General features: G+C 50.3%; 2 protein-coding genes across 3 annotated transcripts in view; one reads left to right on the forward strand and one right to left on the reverse strand.

Annotated features, from left to right (window-relative positions):
- L1cam (L1 cell adhesion molecule) lies at window positions 1-25102 on the reverse strand. Of its 2 annotated transcripts, XM_075957331.1 has the most exons (29): window positions 24976-25102; window positions 15043-15237; window positions 12127-12141; window positions 11136-11241; window positions 10717-10916; window positions 9547-9669; window positions 9279-9449; window positions 8355-8466; window positions 8047-8231; window positions 7763-7894; window positions 7492-7635; window positions 6799-6910; window positions 6536-6702; window positions 6278-6434; window positions 5948-6072; window positions 5678-5788; window positions 5264-5461; window positions 4948-5018; window positions 4549-4771; window positions 3241-3356; window positions 2854-3055; window positions 2641-2763; window positions 2382-2555; window positions 2118-2237; window positions 1851-2012; window positions 1357-1494; window positions 979-1051; window positions 267-512; window positions 1-140 (listed from the first exon to the last, which is right to left on the reverse strand). In XM_075957331.1, exons 2-28 carry the CDS (start codon window positions 15116-15118, stop codon window positions 281-283), a joined length of 3768 nt encoding a protein of 1255 aa, XP_075813446.1. In that variant the 5' UTR covers window positions 15119-15237; window positions 24976-25102; the 3' UTR covers window positions 1-140; window positions 267-280. The 2 variants fall into 2 exon arrangements, with proteins under 2 accessions (XP_075813446.1, XP_075813445.1); XM_075957330.1 differs by lacking the exon at window positions 1-140 and having other exon boundaries at window positions 207-512.
- The window catches only part of LOC142840258 (transcription factor EB-like), a 16968-nt gene continuing 7773 nt past the window's right edge, over window positions 18684-27878 (forward strand). The window contains 4 exon segments of the mRNA XM_075956863.1: window positions 18684-18722; window positions 24731-24829; window positions 24932-25144; window positions 25618-25759. Coding sequence (XP_075812978.1) covers window positions 18684-18722; window positions 24731-24829; window positions 24932-25144; window positions 25618-25759 — 493 coding nt within the window.

Genomic DNA, 27878 nt, shown 5'->3' on the forward strand with positions numbered 1-27878 from the left:
ACTGCCCCAAGCTGGGGCAAAGCAGCGTATGCCCAGGAAAGGGTGCAGCTGGGTTTTGGCAATAAAAGGGTAGCGGGTGCTTAAAAAGGAGACTTGAAGCCACAGTTCCTCTCCTCTGCTCCAGGCAAGTCTTCCGTGGGCTATGAAAAGAGGAAGGGGCCTCAATCCCAAGGTCAGCAGGTAAGTGTCATGGTGCGTAGGCCAGGTGCCTTGGCCCCTGGGCTCTCCTGCACCTCTGGCCCTGGGCCCAGCTTGGCCTGCCTCACCTTGCTAACCCTTACTATTCTAGGGCTACTACAGGGTTGATAGGAGAGGTAGCCCCTGAGCTGTCATTGCCTCCTGCTGCCTCCTTCTCTTTTTTGCCACTGTACTGGCCGATGAATGAGCCATCCTCATTGAATTGGACGTCCACACTGCCCCCATAATCGGCCAGGCTGTCATCACTGCCTAGGGGTTTGATGTCTCCATTAAGAGATGGCTGGCTGCTGCCGAAGGCCTTCTCTTCATTGTCACTGTAGGGACAGAGGATGGGAGAAGAAGATATGTTGCAAGGGTCCTGGCAGGAGACCCCCCAGCAGTAACCCTAGTAGGTTCTTGCCCTCTTTTATTTGCCTGACCCCACAGGAAATCCTGAACTCATTTTGACACACTTCTGGTAGATCAGGCTGTATGCATGATGCCACAGGGCCTGTGCCTACTACTCCTGGGGCTTTTCTTGGGGTTAAAGGCAGCCAGGAAGGTGACAGGTGGCCCAGCAAGTGGGATTTTAGCATGAGAATAGCTAGGCATTGACTTCTCCCCAAAAGGGCAAAAATGGGGGTCCTTCTCAGTCCCTGGGCTCTAACTGTACATCCCCACTGTTCCACCTTACCTCTCCAGGGACCTGAAGTCACCCCGAAGCAGAGAAAAGAGAGAGGAGTTGGGTAAGAAGAGGTCAGGCAGAGCCTGGTCAAAACCCCTGCTCCTTCCCCTGCTCACCTGTATTCGCCAAAGGTCTCGTCTTTCATGGGCCGCGCCTCAGAATCCACCTGAGTGTCCTCCTTGTCTTTCACTACAGACATACCAGGAGTCAACTTCACCCCCAGATTCTGAGTCCCTTTGCTGTGAGAGCCCCCAGCACTGTCCTGACAGCACTTAGAAGTCTTCAGAGTGACCCACCCCAACCCATGAGGGTCCAGCTGCCACCGGCATAGGCCTCTGTAGCTGCAGCCTGGGAAGAAGGCAGCCTTGGCCTGCGGTCGGAATCCCACCTCTATGACTACGCTTATCCTGCCATTCCCAAGCTGGGGGTCTTGGGGCAAGGTGGTTTTTCTCTACCCTCAGCTGTACCCGAACCTGTACATTTTCCAGAGTTACCTGAGTACTTGCCACCCTTGCTGCGCTTGATGAAGCAGAGAATGAGCAGGATGAGGAGCAAGAGAATGATAGCGCTGACAAAGGCGATGAACCAGCCCTCAGAGGCGAAGCTACCTGTAGTAGAAACTCGCACGGGGCCTGAAGGCACAGCGCGGGAAGGAGACAAAGTCCAGACCATGGGATGAGCTATGCTGCCAAGGGGCACACTACATTTACTCCTACACTTGAGCAGCAGCCTCTGAGTTAGGGTCTGGTGCTCAGGACTCACTTGAAGCTATAGGGGGCCGGAAGGTGCCTCAGTAACAGAGGAGAAGGAGAGAGGGAAGAGAGCCCCCTGTAGACGGTATAGGGAGAGGTACACTGTCCAAAGCACACTCAGATTTCAGGGAGGTGAGAGCTGTGCAATGGATCATGGCTGCTAAGGGCTGTATGCAACAAACCCGGCAGTGGTGCCCAAGGCTTCCTGGCATTAGATGGTGGCCCCAGTGCCTCACCAGTGCCATTAGTCTTCACAGCCAGATGGTGCAGGACCACCTTTTCCTTCATCAGGTGGATCTCATACTTGGTGTCAGGCTGTAGGTCCCACTGCGTGTAGGAGCTCTGATTGTAGCTTACATACTGAGGCTGAGGTTGGCGCTCAGGGCTCACTTTCCCTTCTGCAAAGCACAGTGGCAGGGGACTTAGCAGGAAGATTGGGGACACCTTGGGGTCAGGGGACAGAGCCTTGGCTCCCTGGCCCAGGAATATCTTTCTGCACTCACCTGGCAAAGCTTTGAACCAGATGTGGAACCTGAAGTTGCACTGGCCCTCCCGAGGGACCCAGGAGACCACACTGTAGTTTTCACCTGCTGTGGCTGAGATATTGCCAAAATCTGGCTTGCCTGGAGAATGTAGGAGCAGAGGGCGACCACATGGCCCTTCAAAGGCCCACTCTCCTTAGCTTATCCCCCCCAATCAACCTTCTCCCTGGGTTAAGCAAGGGAAGCCCTCAAGGCTAACATCCCCAAACCTTTGTACCAGCTCACCAAACAGGGCCATGGTGCCTCCTTCACGCACAATGGCCTCACCAGGGCCCTTCTGGGTGGTAGCTTGTAGCTGGAAGCGGTACTGCAGATCGGGGTTGAGGTTGGTGAGATTATGAGTTCGGAGCTCTGGGTCCGAAAGGTTGAAGAACAACTGTTCCTTGCTTTCCCCATCCACTGTGGAGAGAAGCAAGGGGCTGGCTTAGTGCCTCGGGGGCCTTTCTGCATACCTGAGCCTCCACAGCAGGTACAGTGCACGCACAGGGGTGATAAGAGAGAAGGTAGCCGGTGAGCACTCCGTTGTGGCTGAGTGGTGGCTGCCAGTGCAGTAGCAGGCTCGTGTCCGACTGGCACTCCAGGTGTAATGCCTCAGGGTGACCAGGCACTGTGGAAGCACAGAAGGGTAGCAGGTCCTCACCTGAGTCCAAGGAGAAGGGGCAGGGGATGTAGGCACAAGGTGAGGTGTCAGACTCACCTCCCTCTGGGGTGCTGAAGGTCCATTCACTTGCAGGTCCCAAGCCTCGCCCATTAAAGGCCTGTACCTCCACGTGATAGGAGCTGTAAGGACGCAAGCCACTGAGGATGGCACTGGTGGTGTTGGCAGGTACCACCATGTGGCTTTTGTGGACATGCCTCTTGCTGTGCTTTCTCTGACTGCCTTTCCACCAGTATGTTACCTGTACAGATGGCCAACAGATCTCACAATGGGAGAAATCATTCAACACATGATCCTCACCACTCTTCTCATAGGCCCTTTCTTCCAACCCAAGAACTTTCAGGAGAGCTGCTCCCAGATGACAGACTCCCAGCCCTCGGTCCTATCCCATCCTTCCTTAGCTTTCCCCATACCCTGAATCCTTACATTGTAGCCCCTGAGGTGGCCCTTAACCTGGGCCAAGTCCACGGGCCTCCATCTGACCAGCACAGTGCTTGAGTTGAAGATTGTGATGTCTTCCAGCTCAGGGCTCACCTGGGGGTCTGAAAATAGCCACTTATTTGGAGAAGACACAGGCCCCCACCTGAACCAGCAGGCAAGACGCCTCCAAGGAAAGGGAGCTGCATGCTACACAAGGTACTAGTCAGTGAAGAATAGGGCTCTTCAGGAAGAGAGCAGTAACTTACACAGAGAAATCACACAAAAAATCCTAAGTGGGTGCTCAAAATTACCATTTGGTGATGCTCCAGACTCAAGGAAACCCACAAGGCATGGGATCATGCTCTGGGAACTGACTCTTAACATGCTGGGACTGAAGTGAGTTGGATTCTTTTATGTTTTGAAATATTTGCATATACATAATGAGATGTTTTGAGGATAGGGTCTAAGTAAATCCACAGCATTTCTCTCTGTCGTTAGGGCTATCCTGGAACTTACTATGTATCCCAGGGTATCATCTAATTCTTGCCTCTGCTTCCAAAATTCTAGAATGACACATTTAGCTTTAGCATATATGTATGTATATATACACATACATATAAGACCAGGCTGGCCTCAAAGTATATATGTAGCTAAGGATGGTCTTGAACTTCCAATCCTCCTGACACTACCTCCTGTGTGCTGGGATTGCAGGGGTACACCTCCATGCTTGCTTTATATGGTCCTGGGGATCCAATCCTGCCTTCATTATGCTAGGCTAACACTCCACCAAATGAAGTGTATCCCAGCTATATATATATATATATATATATATATATATATATATATATATATATATATATATCCTACACTATTTTTAGCAAGCCTGTGTTTTCACTGATCCAACAGAAAAAGTCGAGTGTGGAATTTCCCACTTAGGGCGCCATATTTCAGCTCCAATCTCAGAGTTGGGATTTTCTGATGAGGGATGCTCAGTCTATACCAAATATTCCCTGAGTCAGAGAGAGGAAGTGCTGTCAAAGATAGTGCTGGTTCACTCAACTGGAATAGTGGCTGCTATTTCTGCTAATGGCAGACATGCAGCAATTTGAGCTGTGCAGAATTTCATAACATTGCAATATCTATGGGAATGCATGCCCTTGACTGTAGGAATTGCACACTGAAGCACTGAGAGGTGGGAGCTGACAATGGCAAGTGGGGGATGAAATACACATATGCACAGGCTGACATGCATGAGGATTCTGGCCACCAGCCTCTGCACCCCTTGGCATGGGCCAGGCCCACTCTAGTACTCACAGTCTTCCCCCGAGTAGCCAATGGTGACCTGGGGCTCAGGGCCCTTGCCCTGGTTGTTCACTGCCTGGACTTTGATCTCATAAGGCACAAAGGTGGAAGTGTTAGACACCACCAGGAATGGGTCGCTCACGGTCTGTTCCTTCCAGGTCTCCTGCTTGCCCTGTGGGCGCCACTGCACACGGTACTGAATCTGGGGAGCATTCCAATCCATCCACCGGAGGGGCTGGAGGAGGCCAGCAGAAAAGAAGCCCATTGGCCAAGGGCTCCCATCTTCTGTGCCTTGTCCTCCAGGCCAGATATTCCCCAGACATTGGCTTCCTCTTTAGCACAGTCAAGGGACAGCAAAGAGCTGGGTCCTGGCTTCATGTCCATAGTGTAAATCAGGGTAGGGATCCTCACCTTCCATGTGATGACCATATTGTTGGTCTCATTCCCTTCCCCTTTCACATCCACAGGGTTCTTCTCTGGGGCTGGAAAGTAAAGTGTCAGCCTATCAGTGCTGCAGCAAGAACGAGGAACAAATGGCCCACACTGGCCCCTGAAGCAATAAAACAGCAGCCCCAAGAGTGCAGCACAAACTTCCCTGTTGCCCCCTGAATCCCTAGAAGCAGAGGGCATGGGCACAGCACCTCTCCAGACCCTCTCCACAGAACCTGGATCCCAATGACTAGCACCTCTTCCAGGTGATCTAGAAGAGGGTACTGCCTTGGCTTACCTGCTTCAGGTGTGACCACAGTCTCAGAGACAGGGCTGGGCTCCCCAGGGCCATATTTGTTGATGGCAGTGACCCGAAAGGTGTAGTGGACATAGGGGGACAGTTTGAGGGTGGTAGAGGTCTGATTTCCTGGCACCTTGCCCAGACTGTACCATTTCTCGGGAGCCATTTCCTTGTCCTCAAACTCAATGTCATACTCTGCCAAGAAACAATCCACAGTGGAGTAATGAGCATATAACGTAGCTTAGTGAGGAGGGCGAGAAGGAGGAGGGTACTATAAAGGAACACAAGCCCCCTGGAAAAACAGGTGAGGCAGGCCATCTTGTGGCTATGGTTCTGGAAGAGAGGAGGGTCCCAGGAAGAGGAACAACTGTCCGGGACAGTGCAGGGGGATACGACACTCAGGTCTCTTACTCTCGATGGGAGAGTTGTGGTCTTCAGCAGGGCTCCAAGACAAGTGCACCTGGCTCTGCTTCAGCAGGTGACGGTCAGACAGTTCCAGGTGGGGCACTGGCCCAGGGCTCCCTGCGGGCCACAGAGAGTGAGTGGATTCTCACTGAGAGTGGATTCTCTGGCCTTATCCATAAGCCCCCACCCACAACTCAGAATGTCCAGCAACAGGTGCCTGGACATGGTAGACCAAAAGGAGGTACCCTTTGTACCTAACACTATATTAGAACTTACCCACCACTAAGAGCTGTGCCCTGCTCTCGACCTCATCCAATTCAGTGCTGGCTACACAGCTGTAGTTGCCCTGGTCACTGTAGTCCAGGCTCTGGATGATCAGCTTCCCATCTTCTATGAAATACCTGTGGAGGGGGCACACATGCCCTCAGCTAGTGGCAGATTCAAATTTCCTGTCATTCCTGCCCCCTTTCCTTGTCCCACCATGCCCCACTATGTTCTCTCTGAGCAGTAGTGCCTCCTGCCTGGACAAGGCTACAATGTCTGTCTCTCAATTTTTTTCATTCTGCCTGCTTCTACCTAGCCCAGTTTGGGGCTGGGGACCCTCACTTGTCACTGTCCCCACGTTCCTGGAGGTCTCGGCCATCTCCACGCCATGTGATGCTGGCCTGCAAAGAGGGGTCAAAGGAGGCCTGGCACATGAACGTCACCGTTGCACCTTTCTTCTCAATTGCACTCCTGGGCCCCTGTATGATCTGGGTTGCTTCTGAGAGGAGCAAAAACGAGAGGAAGTCACTTTCATGTTCTCCACAGACTTTAACCTTACCTCTTAGGAGGTCTAACAGTCATGTCTGGGCATTATCTAACCTTTAACCTGCAGGTTAGCCAAAATGGTCACATTGTTCTGGTCATTCGCAGCCTGGCAGAAATAGCGTCCAGTGTCATTGGCCTGGAGGTCTCTGATACCCAGGGTCCCATTGGCATAAGGGAAAAACCGTTCATCCTGAAGCACCGTGGTTCCTTCCTCATCCACCCTAGAGCAAGCAGAGGGTCTATATTGAACTAACCTGCCCTCCTAGAATCCTTAGATGAGGATATAGCTTAGAAGCCTCCACAGGATGAGCACTCACCACTGGACACTGGGAACAGGGGCTCCAAAGGCCTTGCACAGCAAGTAAGCAGTGCTGCCCTCAACTGCCATGTATGTCTGATTGTCTTTTGTTAGGATCCTGGCTGGCAGTTCTAGGAGAAGAACAGTCTCAGGAAACAGGATAGGTCTAGAGGTCCCAAGTATGGGAGAAGTCAGTGACTCCCCAGATAGCACACAGACCCCTGGGAGTCATGCTCACTGGCTTCCCCATTCCAGGCTGTTCCTCTTAGCCTTGGTTATATGGTCTCCTTAGCCTTGCATGGACTCTAATCACCAGGATTCTCCCAATTATTTGGTCTCAAAGAGCAGCCAGTGTCTTGTCCAAAGTCTTCCCTGCCCAGCCCACAATCTTTCTGGGTCTCTGTGACAGAAGGCATCAGACTATCTTGGATTACATCTTGTCCAGGGTACACCTCTTCTCAGACATGATGACAAGATCCTGTCCTTACTATGACTCCCACGCCCAACTATTGTGAGGATGAAGGAGAAATGGGGCGAAAGTCTTAGCAAGGAGCAAGGCAGCTCCAAGAAGCTATAGCTGAGTAGTTTTGGTGGACTGAAGGGACAGAATGGGAGCTATGAGGCAAAGACAGGCAGGTGGGTGGGAGAGAAGGGATGGGGGAGGGAAGGCAGGCAAAAGATAGGCCACACAGCCTGCTGACACGGCACTCACGGACAACATAGATGTAGGCATTGGCTAGCAGGAGCCCATGCTGGTTGCGGGCCTCACACTGGGTCACCATCGTGTCACTTGGTTGCACGTTACTCAGGATCAGAGACCCCTGCTCAATCCGGTACTTCTGGTCCTTGTTCACCTCTGTGTGCAACAGGCAGGGCCCAAAGGCCCAGGTCAGAACATTGAGCTGTGCTGAGACCCCTCGTCACGCTCCTTGATGGTTTCCTGTATTCCCCACACACCCAACCACTACTGAGGCCCTGCTTACTCTCCATAGACATTCCATTGATGCTCCAGGTTATCTCTGGCTGGGGCCTGCCCTGGACTTGGCAGTCTAGGCGAGCAGTCTCTCCTGGTCCATACAAATGGCTCTGGGGCTTCTGCAGCCAGTATGGGGCAGCTGAGCAGAAGGAGAGAGCCACCTAAGCCTAAAGCCTGCTCTGGCCCTTAGTACAGGCCCTGTCCTCTCCCATGACAGTGGACACTGCAGGCCATCTGAAAGCCATTTTGAGGAGCCTGTGATGGCTGGGAAATGGTGTACCAGGCTCATACCTTCCACAGTGACGTAGTAGGCATGCCGTGCACTGCCCAGTGAGTTTTCAGCAAGGCAGGTATACTCTCCATCATCCTCCTCACCCACATTGAGTAGCTGTAGGGTCTTATTGTGGTTTTGGTAGATAACACGGTGTGTCGGCATAGGGTCACTGGGGTGCAGCCACTTGATGGTGGGTGTAGGGCTGCCCAGGGTCACAATGCCAAGGGAGAAGAGAAGGGAGAGATAACAAAGCCACTCAGTCCTGAAGCCTAAGCTTCCTGGGGTCACCCAGTCCCAGCCCTCCACCCTAGAAGCCCACACTTACAATCCCTCAGCAATACATTCCAGGATCAATGACTGCCCCTGCAAGGCTACCAGGTGGCTGCTGGAGTTTGTAGGGAACAGCAGGCGTGGCTTCCGGTCAATCATGCTGTTGGCTAACAGGAGAAAAGGAGTGAATCAGCAGACTTGGAGGACTCAGCCATCCCAGTAGGCCCCTAGGCCCTTGCTTGCTCCTATGTTAAAAAGAATGGCTGCAGGATAAAAAGTGTGCCTAACATTCAAGAGGTCCTGGGTTCCAGAAAAAAAAAAGGATGCCCAATGGGTATGGTGGCCCTACCTGTAATATCAACATCCATTCATGAATTTGAGGCAGAAGAATCATTAGTTCAAGAATCATTGGGTTGGGCTGGAGAGATGGCTCAGCGGTTAAGAGCATTGTGTGCTCTTCCAAAGGACCCGAGTTCGATTCCCAGCAACCACATGGTGGCTCACAACCATCTGTAATGAGGTCTAGTGTCCTCTTCTAGCAGGCATATATGCAAACAAATTATTGTATCCATAATAAATAAATAAATATTTTTTAAAAAAAGAATCATTGGGTTATAGAGCGAAACTATTTTTTGTTTATAAACTGTGTTTTAGCAGCATTTGGTAACACATGACTACAATCCCAGCACCCGGGAAGCATAAGCAGGCAGATTTCCATGAGTTCAAGGCCATTCTGATTTATATAGCAAGTTCCAGGCCAGCCAGAGCTACAGAGTAAGACTCTGTCTCAAAAAAATAAAAAAGCATAAAAAAGCATGTCCATCTCTACCTTCACCACATGGGAAGGGGGCCTCAGTGCATAAAGTTGAGAGCCATACTGCTTTTGAGGATGTATGGGGTTGTGTGTCTCTTTTTGGGGGGGCAAGGCTGGAAGTCAAGAAAAATGTGAGATAGGGTTATCAAAGTTTCTGGGACTCACTGGGCTTGACCCGGAGGTCAATAGGTTCCTTCTGAATGATGGTCCGGGTCCCAGGGAAGTGGGCATTGCAGATATAGTCCGAGTGATTGTCTGAGGTCAGCACATTGGCAAAATACAGGTCTCCGTTCTGGCCCATGGACACCCGCTCATCTTGTTTGATGTGTAAAATCTCTGCAGAAGGGATAAGGAGATAGAAGTGAGAATCTGTAGGAGAAGACCCCAGCCCTCAGCCCCCACAGCCCAGGCAGCAGCTCCTTCTGACACCCACTGCTGTTCATCCAGTAGATCCTGAGTGGGGCTGCACTGGGTGGAGGGTTGCAAGGCAGAACTACTGACTCCCCTTCCTCCACTTCCACAGGCTTTACAGTCTCCTTCGGCCACTTGGGGGCACCTGGAAAGGACAGAGGCTGACACTCTCATCCTTGTTAAAACAGCTGAAGACAGGAAGAAGGAGGAGGGAGAACTGTCTTAGTGATTTGCAAGGGTGTGAAAGGGCCAAGTGGAAATTCACATAAAGGGAGGCAAAAATTCTGGATGCCTCTGAGGCTCATAGTGGAGATGGGGGTTCCATGGCAAAGAGATGGTGAACAGAAGGTCAAGTGGCCAAGAATGGTTAATCCACCACCGTTCCCCGCTCTCCCACCCACCCCGAGGAAAGGACAAGAATGGCAGGGGGAGGCTGAGGTGCAGCAGTGGGGGAGGGGAGCTGTGGAGGGATGCGGGAGTCACAGACCCTTCCATCATCTTGACACAGGAAACCATGGTAACGGTTCCCAAGGTAACTGAAGGGGCAGGGAAGGGAGAGGAAAGTGCTCAGGAGGCAGAAAGCTCATGGAGGATGGAATGTAGAGGAAAAACCCCAGGGAAAGGGCGACACAGATAAAGACAGAGCCCTAGAGCAGGAACCAGGAACGAGAGGATGGAGAAGCCAAGTTAGAGATGCTGTGGAAGAGGAGTGGAAGGCAGCAGAGAACAAAGAAGGAAAACCAAGGGAAGATGAATGGCAGAGATTGACAGAGATGAGCTAAGAAGTAGAAGAGGAACCCAGGCAGAAACAACAGCCACAAAGCCCAAGCCAAGGAGTGACTCAGACAGAAATAGGTGAAGGGCAGACTAGACCCTTAGGCAGTCACCCACCCGTTCAACCAGGCCACAGATCCCAGGCCACCAGCATCAGTCACAAGGTGGGCACTGAGAAAGACTGAGAGAAGGAAGGGGCAATAAGGTGATCCCAAGTTCAGTGGAGTAGAGAAAAGAGGAAGGGGCAATGGGGCAGCTGGGGTGGGATGAGGGCTACCATGGAACCCAGGTACTTCAATCACCACACAACCAGCAGAGAGGACAGCGGTTGTCAGCCAGGCCCCCACCCAGCCTCTGGAATCTAAGAGCCTTCCTCTTAGGTACCCCAAGCCCTCCCTGGCCCTGCAGTGCCTCGCACCCTCAGCCACAAGCTGGATCTCGTGGGACATGGCAGTTCCTAGCTTATTGCTGGCATAGCAGCGATAGATGCCCTGAAACCTCTGGGCAAAGCTGTTGTTGCCTTCGATGGTGAAGGATCCAGAATAAGGTGCTTCATGCACCACCACACCCACTTCTTCCTTGGGTTTGAAATGGATGCCATCTTTCGTCCAGCGGAACCTGTGGGCAGAGCATGGATGAGAAGTCCTGGCACCCAAAACATGCTGCAACAGGATAGGGCTGGAGGTTATGAAGCCCCAGGGGGTGGGGCCAGAGTGGGCAGGGACTCAAGGTTAAGGTTACAGCCCAGATCTGAGGCTTCTAGACTCAAGTCAGGGAAGCTTGTGGGCTAGAGGTTGAGGTCAGCAGTCAGAGGCTCAGAAGATGAGGGTTACTCACTCCACTTGAGGTCTGCCTCTGGCCTCACATTTGAGGCTTATGTCATCTGTTGGGAAGACAACCAGGCGCCGTGGAGACTGTTCCGTGATGACAGGTGGCTCCATCACTGGAGACAAAAGAAGAAAATTGGGTAATTTATGCCTAGTTGGTACCATGGCCTCAACTCCTGTCTCATCCTGAAGATACCAGGGTCCTTAAAAAAAAATCCATGGCCAGTGAAGATATGCATATAAGGAGAAGCTAAGAGACACAAGGAATCAGAAATGTGCACATGAGGAATGGAGAAAAGATAGCATCTGCTCTCAGAAGCTAAGTATGACTAGTTAGTACTTGGATTAGAGAGACAAAAAGAACAAAAAGTCAAGAAAAGAAAAGAAAAGAAAAGAAAAAAGAGAAAAAAGAAAAAACAATTCCAGTCCAGCTGTAGTGGTGCACATAATTAATCCCAGCACTCAGGAAGATCTCTGAGTCTGAGGCCAGCCAATTCCAGGACAGCTGGGCTACACAGAGAAATCCTGTCTTTAACCCTCCCAACTCTCTCTCTCTCTCTCTCTCTCTCTCTCTCTCTCTCTCTCTCTCTCTCTCTCTCACACACACACACACACAAACACACACACACACACACACACACACACACACACACACACACACCAAACAAACAAACAAAAACTGACACAGAAGAACAATTCCTAGCGGGAAGACATGGCACCAGAGAGACAGCAATAGACAGAAGCAGTGTGAGAGTGGCAGAAATGCCAGCAGAAGCAGAGAGAGAGCAAAGATGCTAAACTCAGGTGAGAGAAGTCAAGAGGAGCTTCTGGACTGAGTTAAGGGACAAGGGATCTGAGCCAGAAAAAGCCCCCAACCACACCCACTTACAGCACTAAAAGAAAGCAAAGTGACCTCCAATATGCAGGACAGAGGTGTGCTGGCTCAACCCAAGGCCCCTCCTCCTCTCTCTTCAAATACATCCTCCCACTCCTCAACTTACCATGGTGTCCTTTATCTGAGAATCCAGACAGCAAGGGAGAGAAGGGAGAGAAATGCTGAGAACAGTCACAATAGGGTCCAATGGCAGGAGAAGCAAGCTGGAGCAGACTCCCATGGAGAAGAGAAGCGGAAGGGTTATGGTGGTGGTAATAAGAGGGTACAGGCTGGGCTGAGCAATGGCAGGTAAAGCTCAGGGGTCACTGGACAGAATCTCTAGATGGCACAATGTCCAAGAAAAAAAGATTCCACCAGATGGAGTCCCAGGATCTGTAGGTCCAGAAATACAGAACTTTTGCCTTTAGTAAAGAGTGCTCAGAAAAAAAAATAAAAATAAAATAAAAAAAAGAGTGCTCAGGCAGTGGTGGCACACTCTTTTAACCTCAGCCCTCAGAAGGCAGAGACCAGTGGATCTCTGTGAGTTCGAGGCCAGCCTGGTCTACAAGAGCTAGTTCCAGGACAGCCAGAGCTACACAGAGAATCCCTGTCTCGAAACACCAACCAACCAACCAAACAAACAAAAACAAAAGACTGCTATTATAGTCCCTGGCAAGGTTGGGTAAGGCCCACAAAACTAACCTTCCAAGATGCCTTGGAAGGTTTGGAGGCAGACAGCCTGGCAGCTGGCACCCTCCCCGCTCCAGCCCACTTCCCTCCTAATCCAATTAGTGCAGTTCAGTGTTTTCAATTAGGAAAGCCCAGCCTTCAGAGCCTGGCGCCCCTCCTCCTCAAGCCCTCCCCAAAGGCCCTTCCAGCATCTGAGTCTCCATAACCCGCAGGACCTGTGCCAGTGCTCTTTCTCTCCGTCCTTCCTCCCAGGAGGCCACCGAGCTCCCTAGGGCAAAGGAGCTGCCCCAAGCCCAGGACTCTACTGAGCAGAAGGGGAATCGAGGGAGGGGAGAAGGGGAATAGGTACAGTGGGCTGGCTCTGAAAGCACAAAAGACTCCAATTTCAGCATAAGGCTCCCAGAAGAGAAAAAAAGGTCTCCCTAGGAACACCACAGAGGTCTATGAGCTGGGGAGGAGCCAATTTGAGAGCAAAAGACTGACAGCAGTGACAGGATGAGGGGAATCAACTAAGTGAAAGAAACAAGAAGAGAGACAAAGGGGGCTGGAGAGGCTGGGGAAGGAAAGATGGGTGGTAGGTCTCGATAGGGAGGCAACACGGCTGCCTGCTGTGTCGTACCAGGGTCAGTACCAAGGGCTGCTCATTGCTCAGGGCAGCCTTATCGAGCTGCTGTGGTCTCTTGGCCTAGCTGTTTGTCCTCACTGCCACTTTTTCTAAATTATCCCTGCCCCCATCACACAGAGACACATCCAGGCAAGATGAACCAGTCCATCTGGCAGCAGGGTAGGTTGATACTCAGCAGAAGGCCTTGGCACTTCAGATTAGGAGGCAGACCTTGAAAGACAAGTGAAAGGCAGAGAGGGAAGAAGGACCACTATATGTCAGTGAATGTGCAAAAGTTGGGGTCTGGCACAGGCGTGGATGTCTGGAATGTGCATGTCCCGTGCTTGCTGATGTATGTATTAAGGCCTTCCTAGAGCACACATGCATACTTGTCTGGCTGTGCTTACATCTCAGTGCTGGGTTGTGTATATAGTCCCCCATGTTTGTGCAGACGACTGCTCCTTTATGTCTGTGCAGACGACTGTTCCTTTAATTGTAAATCTTCACTTGTGTGTGTTTCTATTGCTGTGTCCCATTCCATTTACATCTCTGAATCTAATGGGATCAAGTGTCTGGCTCATATTTCCAACCATACTTATAAGTCCCTAAGCAACTCTGGTGGATAAGTGGATGTGTAAGGGAGTAGCCTCAATCTCTGTACCACCAGTGTCTCTTTACCTCCTCCAAAGTTCACCTCGCTTGGCTCCTATCCCATTCTTGGCACATTCTTCCCCACCCCTGCTCCAGAGCTTGTCTCTCTTTATGTCCAGACTCAGAGACAAAGATGACAAAGTGGGCAGGGATTAAAGTCTGGCAACTCAATATGCATGAACGCCATCATATATGGTACATCAAATATGGTTCTTTCCTACAGGATGACAACCACTTAGAGCAGTGTGAAAACAACTCTTGCTGAAACTTAGGAGGAAATCCCATCGTAGTAAAACTACTAGTCATCTGAGAACATACACCCATATATCCAGCCCACTACAATGAAACGTTACAGGCAAATACCTCAACATTTCCACAAACTTGACCTCTAAATAAGTTAAAGTGACTCACAAACTTACTCAAATAGGAAATTAAAATAATCTCCAGCAACAGTCATCTGGTCAGTCAAAATACATACATTATACACACACAAATACACAAGCCAACCCAAAAGCTTAGTCTCATTTTACAGCTAGACTCCACAATAGCCATACACTTACCTGTGATAATCCCCAAGCATCATAGACACCCGTTCCAGCCCTTTCCATTGCTTCCACCAAATAATTACACACCAAAAAGAATTCAGATGGCAGTTGAGTCAGGCCCTGGTGTTTTAAAGGTGTCTTTTCTTGTCTCAGTTAAGAGATAAGGATACCCAGGGCCCAAGGTGAGAAAGAACTGAGATCTTAGTACTTCCCATTCTCCTCGCTGCCTCATCCCCTGGGGTGTGTTTGGAGGGAATGGAAGCAGAAGAGAGTAGGCTAGGAAGGGATGTGCATTCTTAAAAAAAGAAAGAAAAAAGGAGAGCTGTCTGCTGTCCGTGGTGCTGGAAGCATGCATGTCCCTGTCCACGGTGCTGACATGCACCACGCTTTCCTCCTGGTCCTTCTAAAGGTAAACAGTGTTCTGAGTACCTTTTGTCCACCCTATGCTAAAGGAGTGAGGGCTAAAAATGGGGAGAAAGTGAAGAGGCAAAAGATAAAGAAGGGCTCAGCACAGCAGTGGGAGGAGGTGCCGAAACTTCCTCCAGCTACTCACATTCGTCAGGAATCTCTATGAGCAGGCAGGGGCTGCAGAAGAGGAGAGGCCACACGTACCACAGCGCCACGACCATCTTCCTAGTACCGGGGCAGCTCGGTGCAGCACAACTGGTTGGAGTCCACTCACCCTCCCGCCGAAGGGAAGGGGGTTAGTGGTTGACTTACAGTAGGTAGCTGCTGACAGTGGGGGGCACTGAGAGAAGGGAGGAGGGAAGGTGGGGGAGGAGAGAGGAAGAATGATGGAGCAGCCATTAATGACTAACATCTGGGCAAAGCCCAGATCTTGGCCCCTCCCTCAGTCCCGCCCCCAGATGGAAACCTTCCCCCACTTTTCCTCCTTTCCCCTCTTTACACAGCAATTCTACCCTGGAAGGTGAAACCTGTAAGAGACCACCTTGGTTAGGATTCCAGATTCCCTTTCGTTCCTTTCTCTTGGTCTGTGCTTTCCTGCCAGCTGCCTCTCCAGTATCAATTTGTTGCCCCAATTAGCCCCTCTGTGGGTACCAATAGCCATGTGTGTCTTGATACACCTGTGAGCAGGCGTCCAAGGACATGTGTGTGGATGCAGATCTGCATGTGGGGAGTATTTATGTGGTTATGTGTGTGCATTCACAAGCATATGTTGTTTGTTTGTGTCTGAAGGAATCCATGTGTAGCTACTAGCTTTTCATGTGTCTGAAAGTACTTGTAGACAATGAATCCCTATGACTCCTACCTAGCTCACACACGTGTATAAAGAACTTTGCTTGTAATTTTATTGTTATCTTTCCAAGAGCTGAATGAACTGGACAGTGGTGGCACATGCCTTTAATCCCAGCCCTCAGGAGGCAAAGGCAGGTGGAGTTCAAGGCCAGCCTAGTCTACAAAGCAAGTTCCAGGACAGCCAGGGTTCTTACACGGAGAAACTCTGTCTTGAAAAACCAAACAATCAACCAACAAACCAAACAGACAAAGTAATAATAAAGTCAAGTCCTCATGGTGAAAAATATTGCAAAGAATGATGTGTATACATTATCCTATTTATGCCATTTCATACAAAACAAAAGAAGAGCTGACCGCTGAGAGCTGTTTGTGCCTACAAGCTGGAAGCTTGGGGAACAGGATAGGAAAAGTGGAAATGGGCCCAAGATAGCTGTATTTCATAGAACAGACTCAAGAAAAGAAAGCAAGGATGAGGGATGAAGCCTGGAGAAAGAGAAGAAAGCACTCCCTTGCTTCTCTTCAGCCCCCAGAGGTCAATAGTGGGAGTTATGGCCTCCCTACTGCTACATGTTCTAGGCCAGGGTCAAGGCAGGGCCATGAAAAGCTTTGGGATATTTCCAAAACAGTGTTTCTAAGATCTCTCATGTCTGGTAGTCTCAGCACCTGGTTCTTTTTTTTTTTTTAATCTTCAGAGTTCAACTGCTAGATGCATCCACTTCAAGAGAAAGTTATTCCAAGTGTGTTTCCATGGACGCAGTGGGGCCCAGAGACTGGAGTTCCAAGAAAAGGATCTGGAGAGGAAACAGATGACTAAGAAAACAGGCCACTTGGACTGACATAATAGAGGCGAGGGTGTTGAACAAATGAGCATGCAGTGCTGGGTGACTGAGCTAGAGGCCCTGAACTCCAATCTGGATGCTCTCAACAAATCCATCTAACCAGAATCTTATCAAAGTAGAGCACCTCATTAGAACACTCAGATGTAAAAAGCCAGTAAGGAGGACTTACAAGATGGTTCTGTGAGTAAATATGCTTGTCAGATAAAGCCTGATGATATGAGTTTAACCCTTGCAACACAGAGAATGGAAGGAGAGAACTGATTCCCATAAATTGTTCTCTGATTTTCAAGTAAGTATCATGGCATAAACACACATAAATTAATTTAAAAGAAAAATTAGAATACCGAAAAGATAGGCCAAGAGTCCTGGAATGCCATGTTAAGGCATCTGAACTCCATTAGGACAGCTAGGAGTCACAAATCGATTTCACACAAGGGAGTGATCTGAGAGCACCAGTCAGCTTGTAGCTTTGCCCTCCAAAGCTGGTGAAGGTGGCAGAGCACCAGGGTGGGTCAATAGGGCTGGTCTGGAGGCCAAGGGAATGACTTAAACACTGGGAAGTGGAAAATAGTCCAAACCTGCAAGAGGCTGAGCTGAGCTGGGGCCCAGAATGGAAGAGAACAGTGGTTTTGTTTTACCAACACCTCCCCCAACAAAGCCAGTGCTAGCAGGGCCAGGCAGCCCCAGGCAGCCTTATTCTTGACTTTAAGGCTTGTAGGAAGCAGTAGGAGACTCAGATCAGAGAGCAAGGGATCAAACAACAGCCTTGAGAACTATAAGCCCTGGTCTGAGGTGGAGGGGCTTGAGGACTGGAGCAAGGGAAGCTCAAAGAAGGACTGTCCTGTCTAGGAGGATGCTTTGATGCTCTGTGTATTGAACTGGTGATTTCTATCAAGCTACTTCCTCATTTTTCTTCCAAATCTTCAATCCCAGAGTGGGGTTTGGTATACATGCAAAGTGAGGAGCAGGGGCTGGGAATATGGAGTTGCCCTTGCATGTGCCCCATCCTAGATTCATCCTAATACCCACACATTCAATTTACTTTTATGTCTTTTAGTATTTGTCATCTCTCTTGCCACTACGCTGGGTACTCAGAGACAGGCAGAAAGGAGCCAGAACACTAAGAAGCCTTTGACAGATGGGAAGGGGCTCTCCTGTCTCCCTTCCTACTGCTGCTGTGTCTCTGATCTCTCATCATTCCTCAGGCAATTATAGAGAGAGCTAAGGTTGTTAGCTCAGCAGGCCCTGACCCCCCCATCAACACGATGGAGGGCAAAGGGGATGGTAAGTATTCCACAGATGGAGCCAAGGCCCAGCCTGCCAAGGGTGACAGACAAAGTGAGAAAGAGGCAGGAGGGAGCAGGAGAGTCTGAGAAGCAGGGTTAGGGGGATGGTAACAGATGACAAAGACAGCTGTTAGAAGACTAGATAGCCAAGAGATAAACAAGCTGGAGAAATATGGAAACAGAGACCTGGGCACTGGGGACAGGGAAAAAAAAGAGGTAAAAGGAATACAAAGGGTGACAGACAGGTGCAAAAATAACTGCTGAGAAATGGCAGAGAGACAAGAGGGATAGGTGCGTACACCTGTGTGCAGGCCACAGCTGCCTCCTTCTGCAGTGGTCCCAGTCTCTGAGGGAAGATGGTGCCAGGCAAGGGGCAGGGAAGGAGGGACAATGAGTCTGGGTCAGTGGAGCGGGGGACTTCTGTGCTTGGAGGTCAAGCTGAGTGTGGGAGCAGGCCTGAGAGAATAGAGATACTGAGTACTGAGGCCAGAGAGACAGCAAAGCACCACAGTGACAGTGGAAAGCCCCTGCCCACTTGTGGCACTGGGGCAGGACAGTCATAAGACAAGATAAATGATTCCCTGTTGGCTAATGCACATGTGCCAGAGAACAGGTGGAGAAGGGCTATGAGGGAGAGAAGCCCCCAAGAGCTCAGTGGATCCTTCTAAGATTGCTGCTGAGCACATGCCAGTGCAGAATAGGCAGCTGCCTGGTTGGGGAAGGTGCGCACAAAAATCATAGGCACAACAGTGTGTGTGTGTGTGTGTGTGTGTGTGTGTGTGTGTGTATACCAATCCTGTATATCTATCACCATGTACACCTCTCACCGTGTTGTGGAGTGTAAGACAAAGGTGAGTATGCACCCATCATTCTAACTACCTTGAAGCAAATCTCATATGAGCAAGGAGGAGAAAGGGTGCAGCAATCATTGGGAGGGACAAGTCCAGGAGGTGAAGATCAAGATCACAGGCGCACAAGGCAGGGCTCAGAAACAGCTCCCGAGAAGCCTCACCTCTGCCCTTACCTTAGCTGCTCTGTGCCCTGAGTCCTGTGGGGAGCCCACTTGTCTACACCACTGCATGGTTGGCCAAGCCAGTTGACAGGGGGAGGCCTGTGAGGTCATATAACCTGACTGAATCCTGAGCATACACCCACACACACACTCAGCCACACACACACACACACACACACACACACACACACACACACTCTCCAAGGATGCTATGCAAATGCACTTTAAGCACACGCCTAACCACTCTTGGACTGCCATTGCCAGTCTTTCCCAAAGGAGAAGAAACAAAAGGGTCTTTCAAAGGTGGAGCAAATAACATCTAAGCCTCTTACTCTGTTTCTAGAGAAATGGGATCAGGCCAGAATGGGAGCCATCCTGGGGACTCAGTGTTTTCAGTACTATGTCAGAGTCAGAATGGGTGGCAAGTCTGTCCCTCAGGCCTGGGAGGAAGTAGGAGAGTTTTGGTAACTCATCAATATGGACATGAAGGTATAGGTGTCACCTAAACCCTATGCACTATGCCACTTTAAGCACCCCCACTCTGTAGGCTTTGGCTGTGGGTTTCTATGGTGATGGAGTCTGACAGCAAAAGTGGGGGAAGTCTTCTTGTAACCTTCTGGGTTATTTAGATAATCAGAATACATAAAGACTTGAGGGAGCCTGCATGGGTACCTGGAAGCCCAAAAGTCTTAGACTCCGTCCTACATCTTCCCTAAGGGGGACTGGAAAGAGTATAACCCATCCAGCCAGTCTTTCTTATCCCAGCCCCCTCATTCTACCTGAGGCGCCCGTCTCCAAGGCAACTAAGGCTCACCTGTTAAGGACCATTTTCCTTAAATGATGGGAAGGGAGCAGATGGAGGTTAACCCTTTGTGAGGAAGGGAGAGATGATCCTCATCATTGGCTGGTCCCACCCTACACTCCCTCAACCATGATGTATATCAGCTCCATTTTCTTAAGTAAACTCATAACACTTACCACCTACCAGGGACTCTTCTAAGCACTTTCCCACAGATTCATTTCATTAGCTCCATTTGACATGCGACAAAACTGAGACCCAAAGATGAACTGTGTGCAGAGTTGCCATAGGTACTCAGAAAGGGTGGAGTTTGAAACAGTGTAGAGGCTCCTGAAGCTGTCAAAAGCTCCTCTATCATCCTAATTTGTTCCTGTCTGAATCCTCAAGAACCAGAGAGAGGCCTGGTCAAGTATGGCCTCCAAGCCATTCTGTCTCACAGGGAAGAGCCTATTTGCTAGGCAAATGTAGGAGATGAGGAAGTGCCATGTAAGCAACAGCATGCCTTCAGGGAGCAGGCCTAACCCCCAAACAACCTATCTGCCCCTCCACTTGGCTTCCTCTTAGCCTGAAGTCCCATGGATTTCCTTGTCCTCTTTCTAATAGCTGGAATTTCAGCTTGCTGTTACCTGCCTTGCAACCAAAGGCTCACAAAAGGTCTCTCTCTCCAGCTAGAGCTCAGGAACAGCAATGGCTCTGTTTCTGTATGGGTGATAGAGACCAAAATCCAGCCTTCTGAAGTGCTGGAGGCAGAGCTATGAAGTAGCAGGGGGTATCAGGGTTCTCCTGGCCCTGGGTTTCATGGGTCAGATAGGATGAGACTCACTGAGGGGCTTCAGGGGCCAGGTCAGAGACTATATGGATCCACTGCTTGGTTGAGGGGCCACCAAACAAGTAGGCAATCCATCTGAGTAAAATGTGGTGAATGGAGCAGCAGCTACTTGTCTCCGGTTCCAGAATGACTCCTGGAAATGTCTCAGACACTGCCAGGCCCCAGCAGACCCTTGGGGCTTCTATTCCCAAAGGGTTAAAGGGAAGAAGAGGCACAGGAAGCCTAGGAGTGGACAATGGTGCTTCTGTCCTCCCTGTGGCCTGAGCATTCCTCAGGCATGAACGAAGCCATCTGGGGAGGGGCCCAAGGGAATAGCCCCTTCTACTGAGACCAAAGCCTGGCCGGATCAAAGGCTTTGCCCCCAACAAGAACCAGTGCTGCATCTGCCAGCCACCACCCCATCCCACTCTCCCAATGTAGATCTTGTTAGGGACACAAGAGAATGTGTATGTGTGCACACTGTCTCTCAAGAACATGCATAGAAATATACAAATGTTCACAGACAGCCAAATAGGAGTCCCATGCAGGCAAACAAGACTAATGGAAGTTATACAAATACACACATGTGGCCAGATACATGAGCCTCACATACGCAAATAAAAAGACTAGAACATGTACATACAGGCCCAAAGCTTCCCAGCAACCGAACTCCTCCATGCAAACCTCCAGACTAGGGCTACCTTTCCCCCATCCCGTTTTTGCCTGGCACTGTATGCTTTAGACTGGATTTCTGAGGAATGAGGGCACTCCTAAAGAGACAGCCCTCATCCTTCAAGCCTCATTTTCAGACCAAAACTGAGACTGACAGGCTCCAAAGTTCCTTATGCACAAGTGCATATTCTGTTACCTTCCTGCCCCACCCAATCCCTGGCTTATGCAGCTGCCCCTGCTGGGTTTAGGAGCCAGGGACTAGCACAAACTGCTGAATGCAGACCAAATGGCCTTGCAGCTTTTCAATCTGGAAAAGCTGAGGCAAGCTTCTGGGGTCTTGGGTGGGGGATAGTGGACAAAGAAAAGCTTCCAGAAAGGCCAGCAGAGCAGATCCTTCCCCTGGCGAAAGAACTCCCCGCCCTCCTCTGACTCCTCCCTCTCCCTTCAACCACAGCCTTTAGGAAGCCACAAAGACCCTGTTGATACTAGGGAAGCAGGCAGGATGGTAATCAGATGCTTCTCTCTACCCTCCAGGTCAGACAAGGTCATATGGGGGTGTCTAGCCCAATTTATGGGCACGAAGACAATTAAGGTACACTAAGGGTCACCCCTATTACTGGGTCTAGCAACTCAGTGCCAAGCTCACAGTCATCAGGAGCTCCTGAGAGAGAACAACACTTTAGGGGAAGTAGGGAGTGAAGCAAAGAAATACCAGATCAACAAAATGGCAATCGGATAGAGCAAGGAGAACCAACTGGAAAGGGAAATGGGCAGGCAAAGGCAGGGAGGAAAACAGAGGAGAGGAGGGAAGGATAGGGCTGCATCCCCCCCCCCCATTGGCAAATGAGAAAGAATCTAATGAGAGGATGACAGGGTGGCAGCAAGGAGCTTGGGAGAGCAGAAGAGATGACCAGATTAGAACAAATGGCAACGGAAAGGTTATAGGGTCTAATGGGTGGGGCCACTGAGGGTCCATTCTAGTTGGCCCCATACAGGGACCCAAGCCCTGCCTTCCCCATTATGGGAGCAGGTGACAGGGCAAAGATGCTTCCGGTTGGGACACTAGTCCTGGAATTCAGTTCCATTCCCAGTGCCTGAACTACAGGGTACTCCCTCACACCTTGTCCACAAAGGGAGGCCTGGCAGATCTCTGCATGGGGCCTCAGTTCTACTCTATAACCTGAACACACGTGGTCTTGGAGCTACTGGCAGTGATAGGATCATTGGGCTAGGTCATTCTGAAAGGTCATGTCACCCTCTCAGACCTGAGGAGCACCTAGTTGTTGCAATTTTGGGTGGTACTAGGGACTATTTGCTTTGAAAGAGACCTTGAATATATCAGTGACCCACCACTGCTGAAGATCAAGTTTGGTGTCACGGCACAAGAAGGCTGAGGCAGGAGCATTACTGTGAGCTTGAGATCAGCCTTAGCTACATATTGAGTACTAGATCAGTCAGAGTTACAGAGTGAAACCTTGTCTCAAAAAAAAAAGAAAGAAAGAAAGAAATTGAGAGGCAGAGGCAGGCGGATCTCTGAGTTCGAAGCCAGCCTGGGCTACAGAGAGTTCCAGGACAGCCAGGGCTACACAGAGAAACCCTCTCTCAAAAAACCAAACCAAACCAAACAAAAAACCCCAAAATGCAAATAAAAATTGGAAAGAATGGAAGCGATGGGGGCTGAAGCTCAAAATAGGTAAGGGCCTCAAGTAATTGATCTGGGTAACAGTCAATATAGCACACTCATCTGTCCCCTTCACTCTTCCTAGCCGATCACGGCCAAGTGCTTCCCATGGAAAGTGCCTATTCCTCAGCAACAGAAAGAGTACAGACTTGGGGGAGGCCAAATGGAGAGCATAGCAGGGCTCCCTTGTCTGCTGGCCTTACTTCACATTGTCTTCCATTTCCCCTTCAAATTATCGTGGAACAAAAAGAAAAAAAGTAAATTTATATTTCATAGGGACAAGGATGGTATTGGTGACTGGTTACTTTCATGTGCAGTCTAGTTCAAGCAGACACTCAGCAGTGTGAACCTGTCTAGCAAATGGCTACCTGCCCTTTGTCGCTAAGTTCCTAGGCAGTCATTCTGTGAATAAACCCCATGCTTGGCTACCTTGTGCCATGGTGTTCTGCAGAAGACTAGGGGCTGGGCACTGGGGGGGGGGAGCCTCTTGGGAGTACGTGGTAGCAATCCAGGAAGGCTGTGCTGTGTTGAATACTGAACGTGTTTCCCTCTCCCTAGTAATCAGATCACCAGCAATTCCTAATTTCTTTTGTTCTCCTGTGTCTATTTCAAATGTATTTCAATACGTTTTTCATTTGTATTTAAAATGTACTGTAACAAGATGTATTGGTTTGGGGATTGTATAGACAAACAAATAGAGAACGGGAGGTATTGGGATAGGACAAGGAAGCAGAAAAGTGGGGAGTTCCCAGTTGCAGCCCTAGCACCAACTCACCATGTGGCCACAGACACTTGAGAGTGACTGAAGGCTTGGTGCCTGACAGCAAGCATGTATACAGTGTTGAGCCAGATGACAGGCTAGGTTTTGCAACTCCCACCACCTGGCAGCAAGGAGCCCATCAGAGGTGAGAGGCCCTGGGCAGGCCCCACCCTAGCCACCCTACTAAAAGACTGTAAATTAGGGAAGAAAGCCTGTTGGATCTTATTCACCATAAGGGCCATGTGAGTCAGCAGAGATAACATTGGGCTGCCAGCAAACCCTACTACTGGATCAAGTCATCTTGAGTCAGGCCCCAAGACAGATAGTGGTCCTGCCTCCTTGAGACAGGCAGTGATGGGTAGAGGTTCTACATAGTAGGTCAGGGACAGTGGGTTATACCTGCTGTTCTTTACAATACTTGTAAATCAATGAAACTCTGAACCAGGCAGAAGGGAATAAATAGGGTATGGAAAGCTCTCCCCTCCGATAATTAAACAGAGACTGTAAGATATGGCAATGGCCAAAATTGCTGCAGTCTCTACAGAAAAGGGTCCCAGGTACCTTGCTTCTAGAAGTCCCTGGTCCTGAGCCAATGAGGCCCTTTTTCCCTATTCCTACCTGATGGACCCATGGTCAACACCCATATGTACCCAGAGGCACATCTCTCCTCTCCTAGCCTGTATTGGCCAAAGAACCTAAGGGAAGAGGTTCCCTGCTGTACCTGAGAGGAGACTGGCTTTGCATATCATTTGAGGGGATTCCCAACAGGAATTTGGAAAGGAGGAGGTGAAGAACAAAGCCCCCTCCCCACCTTGGGGCAGAGGAGCAGGCAGCGCCCAGCCCTCCTCTTCCCTCTCTTTCCCCCACTGCCAGGAGCTTTGCTCAGTGTCTCTCATACCCTGCTAGACACTGGGTTATTCCAGCAAACAGGACCTTAAATGGGGGGGGGGGTATGAGGAGCAGCCACGCCCAGAGCCACACCCCACGACGGTCGACTAGGTTAGAGGGACATTTTGCTGGGTTCACATTGCTTTCCTCACACACGCACACACCCATAGGGATATGCCAACTTCAGCCCCACCTGCCCATACAGAACCTGTCTGACCACCCTTGTGCCCCTCCCTAAGCCTGCTTTTGAGGTGCCGCCCAGTTACTCCTCACCTGTCGGGCTCTGGCACCTAGCCACTTTGCCCTATCCCACTCCAGACTGCAGTGCCCAGAGCCCGGTGCCTAGTATGGGTGGGGCTCCAGCCTCCCTGCTCTCTACCTAGGCCAGTACAAAACCCGCTTGTACCTCTGCCAGAGGCAGGGTTATATCTGGAACGTAGAATGGTCGCTGCTGCGGCCAAGGGGACAAACCAGCCCGCCTTACCTGCGCCGCTCGGGTTGCCAGCCTAGCCCCTACGCACGCCGGCCTCGGACTCGACACCCAGCGCCTCCGTGATTCCGCTGCCGACGCGGATGCTGCTGCTGCTGCTGCTGCGGAGGCAGCGGCGGGCGGGGCGGCGTGCGTGGAAGGGAGGGGAGGGGAAGAGGAGAGCGTGGGGGGGGTTAGAAAGGAGGGGGAGTGAGATCACCTCCCCCGCAGCAGGCCAGCAGGCCCCGCCTCGCCACACCCTCGCTCCTTGTTTCATCGGAACCCAGCCGCAGAGCCCCGCGCGTGATTGGGACCCCCTCAGGATCTTTATCCAGGAGCTCCGTAATCCTGAACCCCAGAGACCAGAGTGACCCCAACCTCACCATCGGGGATCCCCGCCGCCCTGGAGCCTTGGACTGGGAATCGTTGGCAGGAATATTCTTGGGATCCCTGGGCTGGGCAGTGGGGAGAGGATCCAGGCTGTGAACCAGATTGCCCCGCCTCCACTTAGCCATGGAGGACACTGGCCAGTGATGGGGACTCGTACACAATTAGGTGCGTGCCGCGCCCTGGTCAGGCGTTTGAACGTCTCCACGCCCTTAGTGCAGTGCAGAAACCCATAACCTCGGGTAGTTCTTCAAACCCCTGCTCATCCAGGACTCGAGGCCAGGATCTTTCAAGGATGTGCGCGTGAACCTGAGTCCCCAGCCTGTGAAGGAGATGTGGCGGGGCATGTTCCCGCACAGCCACAGTCCCTACCTACCAAACGTCGGGCCCCAGCGTAGCCCAGAAGAAAAAGGTCGCAGAGAGGGCGTTCTTAGATCTGCAACCCCCTACTCCCACTTCCAGCATGCTTAGTGCCTAATTTCTTTGTCCTCAGGATTGGCCTCTTCGTGACCTTTCCTGCCCTCTCTACTTCCACTTATAGTTCTTTGAGGAAAACAGCTTCTGGAAAGATGGAGCTCTTCCCAGTGGCGCCCCCTCCCAAGCTCATGGCTGTGACCTCCCAAGCGAGGCAAAGTGGAGGGGGCTGGAATTCCAAACTAAGTCCAGCTAGCTGAAGCCTGGGGGCAAGGAAGGCCTAGGGCCCAGATGGCAGATTGCAGCCCTGGTAGCTACGGTATTTTTATGGGCATGCCTGTTACTCAGTGAAGCATTCCATAGGCCCTCTGCTCAGCCTGCTAACACTCCCCTAGTGGTGCAGTGCCCTGTTCCCATGAAATCACTTTGGGCACTTGGCCTGGTCTCCCTCCCCCATAGGACCACCTCCCGCCACCTTCTTTTCTCATGAAAGAAAAAAAAACTTGGGGGCGCCCCACCAGCCCTCTGTGAAGGTCTGGATGCCGAGTTCAAAGGAGTCTTAAGGAAGAGGCATTTGAGTGAAGACGGAGGCCTGAGCAGAGAGCTCAGAGGGTGCCGACCCTTCTACCACTTGGTGCAGAAGGATTCAGAATGAAGCTCAAAAAGTACTCAAGAAGCACCACTAGTTCAAGACTTCAGGAAACAGCAGAAGAGACTGCTGCACCTGCCTGGGTCATGAAGCCAGAGGCCTTTTGGGCTGGGCAGAGAAGGGTATTTTCCATGAGGCACTGAGCTGAGAACAGCTTCCTAACTGCACCGATGTAAGGGCGATAGGCCACAAAATTGGCCTCTCCTCTTCAGCTGCTTCCTCTACTGCCCTACTCCCAGTTTGCACCCAAGCCTGAGCTCGACCTAATTTAGGGTTGATGCTGTCCTGGAACTCACTCTATAGCCCGGGTTCATTTTAAACCTACATCCCCCTGCCTCCGCCTGCTGGGACTACAGGTGGTGGTTCACCACACCCAATGCTGTAGACAAAGTTAGACACCGGTTTTATTTCATCTCCCAAAGAAATCTTTGTCATTTAAAAATCAGCACTTGGGAGGCAGAGGCAGGCAGGACAGCATGGTTTACAAAGCAAGTTCCTAATGGGTCAAGGCTATATAGTGAGAGCCTGTCTAAAAAAAATTAATCAGGGAGGTGAAACAGGAGGGCCTTATGTTTGACACCAAATTGGGCTATTTAGTGAGTTCGAAGACAGCCTGGGATGTATTGCAAGAACCTGCTTCAAAAAACAAAAGTAAAATGAAATAAAAATCAACTTTAGGGATAGGGCTGTGACTCAGTGGGAGAGTGATTGCTTAACATGCATGAGGCCCTCAGTTTTTTTCTCAGTTCTTCCATAAAACAGAAAGGAAAAATCCCCTCAAAAATCAGTTGAAATACAACTTACAAAAAATTTGACTCTTTTGAGGTATATACTTTCAGGAAGGTTTTTGACTATTTGATTTTTCTTTTGTGTTTTGATTCTGTTTTGTTTTGTTTTTTTGAGACAGGGTTCCTATGTGTAACAGTCTTAGTTGTCCTCAAACTCACAGATACCTGTCTACCTCTACCTCCCGAGTGCTGGGTTTAAAGCCATGTGCCACCACAACTGGCTTTTTTTTGAAGGGGGGGTGATTTTTATTTGTTTGTTTTCTGAGTTTTTTGTTTTAATTTAACCTTTAATCCAACACTCAGGAATTCAAGGTATATAAAAACAATTGGTGCCAGCCTGGCCTACATGAGAACCTGAGTTCAGTTTCCGGCATCCATATCAGGCGGCTCACAACTGTGTGGAACATCAGCTCTAGGAGATCAGATAATTTCTTCTGGTCTCTGCTGACATCTGCACTGATATCACACACACACATGCGTGCACACACACGTGTACACACACAGAGGTAATTAAATTTTAAATAAAATCTTTAAATAAATAAGTAAAGAGGCAAGAATGAAGACAGAGAACAGACCCAAGTACACCCTCTTGGTCATCTTGGATTAAATTTCTTATCTCCTTGCTTTTAAGCACTGTATGAATTTTTTAGTAGTTATTGAAGTTACTGCCATGCACTCTT

The sequence above is a fragment of the Microtus pennsylvanicus genome, chromosome X (assembly GCF_037038515.1).
Source record: "Microtus pennsylvanicus isolate mMicPen1 chromosome X, mMicPen1.hap1, whole genome shotgun sequence".
Lineage (NCBI taxonomy): Eukaryota > Metazoa > Chordata > Mammalia > Rodentia > Cricetidae > Microtus > Microtus pennsylvanicus.